Genomic DNA, 8387 nt, shown 5'->3' on the forward strand with positions numbered 1-8387 from the left:
ACATTTGATTACACTTGCACAGACTACTAATTACTTCACTTTTCCTTACCTCCAATTGCCTTTTCCCATGTCTCAGAGCCTTCTGTTTTTTTTTTTTTTTTTTTTAATATATTTTTAGTTGTTGATGGGCTTTTATTTTCCTTATTTATTTATATGTGGTGATGAAAATTGAACCCAGTGCCTCACACATGCTAGGCAAGCACTCTACCACTAAGCCACAACCCCAGCCCAGAGCCTTCTGTTTCTTTATCCCCATAAATACCCCTAAGTCCTGTTCTAGAGGAGGTAGATTTGGAGAATTATGGTTCGTACCTTCTCACAGTTGGCCATCTCATGAGTAAACCTTCTCTTGCCAAACTTGTCATGTACTGCAAGATGGGCAAAGGGGCCTGGGTCAGTAATGACTTCTGCTGAGATGAGTTTAGAGAAGCGATCTGAAGTAAGCTCTGGGGAAAAGCACTGGAGGGGTCTGTGCAGGAGGATCAGATTTAGCTTTATATATGTATGTATTTATTTATTTGGTACCAGGGATTGAACCCAGGGGCACTTTACCACTGAGCTCCATCCCTACCCCTTTTTGTTTTTTATTTAGAGACAGGGTCTCACGAAATTTCTCAGAGCCTTGCTAAATTGCTGAGGCTGGCTTTGAACTCTTGATCCTCCTGCCTCAGCCTCCCAAGCTGCTGGGATTACAGGCAAGTGCCACTGCGCCCAGCGTGCTTTTTACTTTTTACTTTATTTTGGTACCAGGGATTGAATCCAGGAACACTTTAACCACTGAACTACATCCCCAGCCCTTTTTATTATTATTATTATTATTATTATTATTATTATTATTAATTTTGAGATAGGGTCTTGCTAAGCTGTGTAGGGCCTCACAAAGTTGCTGAGGCTGACTTTGAATTTGTGATCCTCCTGCCTCAGCCTCCCAAATTGGTGGGATTACAGACATGAGTCACTGTGCCCAGATAGATTTACCTTTTCAAGGTTTATTTTATTTATTTATTTTTTAATTTTTGAGATGGGGGTCTCACTATGTTTTGCATGCTGGTCCTGAACCTCTGGGTGCAAGTGATCCTTTTGCCTCAGCCTCCCCAGTAGTTGGGACTACAGTAGTGGGCCACAACACTTGGTTTGGATTTCTTTTTCCTTCCTTCCTTCCTTCCTCCCTCCCTCCCTCCCTCCCTCCCTCCTCTCTCTCTCTCTCTCTTTCTCTCTTTTTTTTTTTTTTGGTACCGGAGATTGAACCCAGGGCACTCAACTACTGAGCCACATCCCCAGCCATTTTAACAAATATTTTATTTAGAGACAGGGTCTCAGGCTAGGGAGATAGCTCAGTTGGTAGAGTGCTTGCCTCACAAGCACAAGGCCCTGTGTTCAATCCCCAGTATGGGGTGGGGGAGGTAGAGACAGGGTCTCCCTGAATTGCTTAGGGCCTCACTAAATTGCTGAGGCTGGCTTAAACTTGAAATCCTTCTGCCTCAGCCTCCACAAACTGCTGGGATTATAGGCATGCACCACCACACCTGGCCATATTTATTTTTGTTTTTAAATTATTGATTGTGTTGGGGATTGGAATGGAAAGGAAGGGTGGGAGAGAGGTAGAGGGAGAACAGCTAGGAGGTGAAGGAGCCCAGAATACTGCACCCTAAAATATGGCACCTTGGTATGCTTTTTTTTTTTTTTAACTTCAGCAGTTTTTTTTTTTTTTTTTTTTACCAGTTAGTTCATTTATTTCCCAACAAAATTAGCACTCATAATTCAGTTTTGATTTTGCCAAAATAACAAAAATTAAACTATACACACAAAGATACAACACTCATATGCCTCTGAAGTTTCATAATATGATGGACTTAAATTCAAAACATTCCATGATACAACAACAAAAAATGAAGTCAATTTCAATTAGTGTGTCCACAGTTCTTGACTTCTCACTGGGAAGCTACAAGATGTCCTTGAATAAGATCCTGAACCCGGGACAGAATAATCTCATTAGAGCTACTGCAATTTTCCGGACCATATGGTGGATCTATGGTCAAGACCCCAGCCACACAGAGAGTCCTTCATGAATCTCCCTGTTCAGTGATGGGGATGTGGTTCTTCTCAAGCCACTTCTTTAGGCTATTCTTTCTCTTTTCCAGATCTTCAGGCTGTAAGCTTTGCAGTCTCCAGACATGAACAAATGCCTCAGTTTCTCTCTCACTCTATGGTCCCCTTCACTCACAATTTCAACAGTTTGTACAGAATGTCCCATAATTCCAGTCACAGATAAGTTGCCATCTTCAAGGAAGTTCATGAGAACAATACTTTGAAAGAAAAGTTTAGAGAAGATTTGCAAAAGAAAAATCAAAAGGCCCATGAAACTACAGAAGAAGCAATGCAATGAGAGGTGGTATCAACCCAAATAAGTCACTAGAATTTAATATTTAATATTAATTCTCTTACCACCAAATGATTTCACTTGTTTGACAAGCATTCACTGAGGATGATAAACATCTAAACATTGTTCCTGACATAAGGTTAATCATTGTGGAATACAATTAATGTATTTTCTTGTTTAAATATTTTTTAGATGTAGATAGACTTTATTCATTTATTTATATGTGGTGCTGAGAATTGAACCAGCGCCTCACACATGCTACCCAAGCGCTCTACCACTGAGCCACAACCCCAGCCCCTACCTACAATTAATGTATTTTCTAAAGCATTAGTTGGGTTGGGGGGTGTAGCTCAGTGGCAAAGTGCGTGTTCAGTATGCATGAGGCCCTCATTGCATTTTATCCCCAATTGGTTTTATCCCCAATACCAAATTTATTTTAAAAAGTTATGCCAGGCACAGTAGTGCACACCTGTAAACCCAGTGAGTTGGAAGGCTGAAGCAGGAGGATTACAAGTTCAAGGTCAGCCGTGGCAACTTAGTGAGACTGTCCCCCCCCCCCCAAAAAAAAAAAAAAAAAAGAAAAAAGAAAAAAAGGTGGGGGATGTAATTTAGGGTTTGCAGAGACTGGATCTGTAGTTAAAAGCCATCCTTTATACTGTTTCTTCTCACTGGCCAGAACTCTGACTTCTTTGTAAACATAGTCTTCCCATTCTAAGGGGTTCTTCATCCATTCACTCATGGTTGCCAGTTGGCTAAATACCACGTGGTGCTTAACGCTTAACCCTGCGAACCAGGAAAGAGCAGCTGGAACGCCTTCCGCCCCCGCACCCCCCGCCGCGACCACTTCAGCAGTTTTTAATCAAAGTCGTAAGACTACTTTATTCCTGCGTCTTCTCGATTGTTCCCTCCTTATGTTTGCCCTTTTCCTTTTCTACTTGCTGAAATTTGGCTTTCTGTGCTAGGATCTTTTTGCGGTCTTCGTCTAGTTTTAGCTTTGCTGGAGTGGATGCCCACGTGGACAGTTGTGCCATTAGCCTTTTCCCACTGCACCTGTTCAATGTTTGTAGTATATTTCCTTCTGAAAATTTGGACTGCTTTGCCAATCTGCTGACCTTTATTTACAGTGTCCTCATACAACCTGAATTTCCTCATCCTTTCAGATTGGTGGAGATCAAACATTGTACTTCTTTCTCAGCTCCTTGGAAAGAGGGAGGAGATAATCTGAATGTGTGACGATGCACTGAAATGCCTTTAATGGGCTGGGGCTGGGCTCAGTGGCAGAACACTGGCCTGGCACATGTGAAGCACTGGGTCCCATCCTTAGCACCACAAAAAAAAAAAAAAAAAAAAAAAAAAGGCAAATAAAGGCATGCTGTGCATCTACAACTACAAAATTTAATTTTTTTTTTTTTTTTTTTTTAAGAGAAATGCCTTTTTTGGCTCTTGCTTAGGTCAAAAGTCATAAAGAGATTGAACTTCATCTGGACCCAACTGCTTCAGTGATGGTTGCACAAGTGAAGAATTTGTTGAGTATTTTCAAAGTCAACAGGTGCTGGAAGAGGCTGTACTCTGATAAACTCTTAGGGGTCGTAAGACTAGACCCCCCAAACTGTGATGTAGCTCAATGAAAGAGCACCAGGCCCCAGAAAGGAAAAGATATTTGCCTTCCATCCCTACCCTGAAATCTCATCTATCACAAATGGCTGAGAAATGTAACTGTGCCTGATGAGACTTTGTTTCATGGTAACTTCTGTCCCTCTGGCTGGAATTCTAAAGCAGCTCTGAGGTTGCAGGTTGGTGGTAGCGTGCTTGGCTAACACCAGGCTCTGGGTTCCACTCCCAGCACTGCGAAAATAAATAAGTGAATGATCTAGAGAGAGTCATTTTACAAGCGAATTTCTGTCTTCAGGTCTCTTAATTCTCCTAATAATCATTTACCCCTCAAAACTGTCACATTCATCTCTCCTTCCCCTATGAAGAAACGTATAGTAATATCTGGACTTCATTGGGTTATTTGGGCAATCTCACTCCTGTGACCCACATTAATTATCAATTGTGTGCTTTTATAAATTTGCTGTCTTTTCTATTTAATCCGTCAGTTCATTCCAGTGAACTTTCTGATCTAGAAGGAACGTCTTTGGTGGCTAAATGCAATCCAGCAAGAGATCTTGGACTAGGATGGTGGCAGTGGAGGTGATAAAATGTGAATGGATGAAATATATGCTTTGAAGTTAAGAAGTCAACGATCTGCTGATGGCTATACATTTGGGGGTTAAAGCTATTAGATAGTATTTACTTAAATCGGGGGAAATAGATAAGCTCCCTTTTAGGACTAAGACCTTGGGACATCCAACTTTTTTTTTAGACTGTCCATACTATCAAAACATGCTTTCTGCCCAACACTTCCTCGAGATTATATGTTATCCGTGTGGAATTGTTTATTTACTCAACTGTTGTAATGCTTGGTTCCATTAGAAAAGCCCTCAGTCAAGTATGGGAGGCACCTATGGTCCCAACTACTTAGAAGGCGAGGCAGGAGGACCATTAGCACCCAGGAGTCAAAAGCCAGCCTTGGAAATTAAAGGAAAACACCTTGTGGGAAGTCTTGTTTCTCCAACATGGAAAATTAGCAGAGTTGAATGGGAAAAAAATTAAAAGTGTGTTGACTCCTACCCCCGGCAGTAGATCGAGGGGTCAGGTGGAAACACAAAACAACCACAGACAACCTTTATTCAGATCATCTCAAATAAAAAAAAAAAAACTCCCGTTATCAGTAAAAATGGTGGGAAAAACCCCACAATTCGGTGTGTGGTAACCCGAAGCGAGAAAAACCTCAAGTGAAATAACGCAATACTAAACACTAAAATAAGCTAAAAAGAAAAGAAAGAAAATTTCTATTCTTGGAACTCTCAAGTTAGGCCTCACAGGGTGAGACCTTAAAAAAAAATTGGGTGATAACTCGCAATTGTTCCTCTCCACGGAAATCTTTAGTAAAAGGCGAAAGATTTATACGATCTGAAGAGAAACCAGAGCATAAGTAGTAGGGCGCGCTTCCAACCTCCCAGAAAGACACAACACTTAAACTACTTATGGTTGTTCAGTGCCTGCGCTGCACGCGTTTCGTGGCTGCAGTTTATTTCATATACGTGTATTTCCCACAGGCGTCGCGTCGTACAATTGTGGAGAGGACCCCTCGGGATGGAACTCTAGCATCGAGAAGCTGTCTTCTCCTGGTGCACCATGGGTATGCAAATTGAGGCAGCTCCGGGCTGGTCCGGGTAACAGCTGTGGGACCTGTTAGGGCCTCCTGCGCCACCGAGGGCCCTGCGGGTCTGCTCTCACTCTCCGTCTTCTCTGTGGTCTGCCTGGGACCGCACTCATCTGCCCGGAGAGGTGCGGGCGTTTCCCGCCGGTTACAGGTGCTTGGTGTCAACTCCCTCACGGGGAGATGGGAATGGTAAATTGATGGTCCCAATCGTTAGGGTTCCATTCTGTTGTTTCTTACCCGCAGGGAACCCCCAGTCCTAGGGAAACAGTAGCTAAAACAGCCAAGCATCGCGCTCAAGGGCAGTGGGAAGCACATTACCACTCCTGGAGAAGATGATATCCAATTCATTTTGAAAGATGGTTAAGGGGCTGGGGAGATAGCTAAGTCGGCCTTGCAAGCACAAGGCCCTGGGTTCGATCCCCAGCACCGAAAAAAAAAAAAAAAAAAAAAAAGGTTGAGGGTTTGGTTAAGGGGAGATGGAACAGTGCTCTAGGCAGAGGGATGGTGAATGCAAAATTATGGAGGCTGGGGTCTGTGGCTCAGTGGTTAAGCACCCCTGGGTTCAATCCCCATGCCGGGGTGCGGGGTGCGGGGGCGGGGGAATCCTGAAAAGAGCCAGGCAGGATTACACACCTGTAATCCCAGCTACTGGGCGGACTAAAGCAGAAAGTATGGAAGTACAAGCCCAACCTGGCTTGAAAACGAGAAATAAAAAGGGCTGGGGGTGTAGCTAAGTAGTAAGTTCCCCTGGGTTCAATTCCCAGTACCGAGGAAGGGAATGAATGAATAAATAAATATAAATAAATAAAACAAAAGCCTTGGGGGTATGGTTCAGGGTGGAGTACTGGAGCCCTTGCCTATCTCCTTTGAGGCCTTGGGTTCAATCCTCAGTATGGGGGAAAAAAAATCTGAATGGGGCTGAGGTATATAGCTCAGTGGTAGCGTTCTTGCCTAGTGTGTGCAAGACAAAATAGGCTCTAATCTTCTGCTGAGGCTCAGGATCAGTAAAGTTAGTCAACTTGTCCAGATTTTTCAGCTGGTTAATAGCACAGTGGGTTGACGTCTTTTACACTATTCTGGCCCGGTGAGCCCTCTCTGCTTCACTCAAAAGTCCCTCCCTAGTGACTTTAACACTACTGGACCCATATCTGGCCTTCATTCCTTGGACATGAAGGATATGTCCTGCACTAGGTTTTAAGCCGACTGCTTCTCCCCGTCACCTCGCTTCTGGTGTTGATTCATCTGCAGTAGGCTGTGTGTGTGTGTGTGTGTTCATGTTTATAACTTTTGGACAGAACATAGTTTTCTGGTTTTGAGTGGGGTGTTAGAAGGCAGTATTCTTGGATGGGATCATTCCTGCCGAGTTCCTGGTTGGAATCCAGGGTTTATATGTGGATCAGCTCAGGGATAAGTGTTCTGAGAAGGACAATAAGAGATCCTGAGCCCTGCTGGGTGAGGCTCTGTACTCTAGCCCAGGGGTGCATCCAGACTCTTCAAGGCCTCTGTACAATGGGGCTGATTAACCTTCACAACACACCTAAACTTCTGATTGTTGCTAGCACCTAAACTTGATAGTTCATGCATCTAGCTAGCTGGTGATCAAATATGCCTCCTTGTTAACTGCTGGCATACAGAGGCTCTGCCTTGAAGATTGCTCTAGGCCCTGGCTCCTATCCCCCAGCTCACAAACCGCCTAAAACATTTTCTTAGGTCCTGTTTCCCCAGCTCAGCTTTGATTGGCTACTTGCCTGATAACTTCTGGTGACTTTACTGGATGTGGCTTTGTCCCTCTACCCCTGCCCCACATGCTAATGATGCAAGAAGGTGAGAAATGAGTGTGGAGAGGTGGGCAGGGTTGGAAAATGTTTCTCTGAAAAACCACACAGTATAACTTAGCACCAAAAATATTATTTTTTGGTAACTTAACCACTGAACCACATCCCCAGCCCTTTTATTTTTTATTTTGAGACAGTGTCTCACTAAGTTACTTAAGGCCTTGCTAAAGTGATGAGGCTGGTCTTGAACTTTCAATCCTCCTGCCTCAGGCTCCCAAGACACTGGGATTACAAGTATGTGCCACCATGCCTGGTGATAGGTGATTCTTCTGGGAGCTCAGAAGGCCAGAATGTTGATAGGAATATGAAGAATAAAGGCTGTTCCCCTCAAATTTCAGAAGGGAATGAGTACTCTATTGGAAATTAGACCAAAGGCCATGCCTGTTACATTTTGGCAAAGACTTTGTCTACATTTTGTTCATGCCCTGAGACTTTGTGTGAGATTGAATTTAAAAATGAGGGAATAGGACTGGGGTTGTAGCTAGTGGTAGCACGCTTGCCTAAGCACATGTGAGGCACTGGGTTTGAGTCTACGTACCACATTGAAAAATAAATAAATAAAATAAAGGCATTGTATCCATCCACAACTAAAAATATTTTTAAAAAATGATGGGCTTGGGGCTGGGGTTGTAGCTCAGTGGAAGAGCACTTGCCTAGCATGTGTGAGGCGCTGGGTTCAATTCTCAGCACCACATATAAATAAATAAATGAAAATAAAGGTCCATCAACAACTAAGAAAAATAAAAAATAAAATGATGGGCTAATTATTCAGGCAGAGGCCCTTTCAAGGGAGGACAGTGTTCAGGCTGTGACATGGGTATTGCTGTTGCTTTTTGCCAGATTTACAGGGAGCAAAAAGCACAATGGAAAGATTTGAAAAACTCATATTCAGCTAGAAAAGAAG

At 43.2% G+C, this 8387-nt stretch overlaps 1 protein-coding gene and 1 pseudogene across 12 annotated transcripts in view; one reads left to right on the plus strand and one right to left on the minus strand.

Moving 5' to 3' along the window:
- The window catches only part of BTBD19 (BTB domain containing 19), a gene marked incomplete at its 5' end in the record, with an annotated part of 36646 nt that overhangs the window by 12312 nt on the left and 15947 nt on the right, over positions 1-8387 (plus strand). For 8 of the 11 annotated variants that reach the window (XR_013760058.1, XR_013760059.1, XR_013760060.1 and 5 more), the window contains one exon: positions 5542-5624. Coding sequence is in view for 6 of the 11 variants with exons in the window: in XM_079116356.1 (XP_078972482.1) it covers positions 5542-5624 (83 nt within the window). Of the gene's footprint in view, positions 1-5541; positions 7512-8387 lie in introns of those variants that run through there. The other 3 variants (XM_079116357.1, XM_079116352.1, XM_079116354.1) reach the window with 2 other exon arrangements.
- Positions 1263-4746, minus strand: LOC306654711 (gem-associated protein 6-like; annotated as a pseudogene). Its single transcript has 2 exons — positions 2995-4746; positions 1263-2306 (listed from the first exon to the last, which is right to left on the minus strand). The product of its transcript is annotated as a gem-associated protein 6-like (transcript).

This window comes from Sciurus vulgaris, assembly GCF_902686455.1.
Source record: "Sciurus vulgaris genome assembly, chromosome: 1".
NCBI lineage: Eukaryota > Metazoa > Chordata > Mammalia > Rodentia > Sciuridae > Sciurus > Sciurus vulgaris.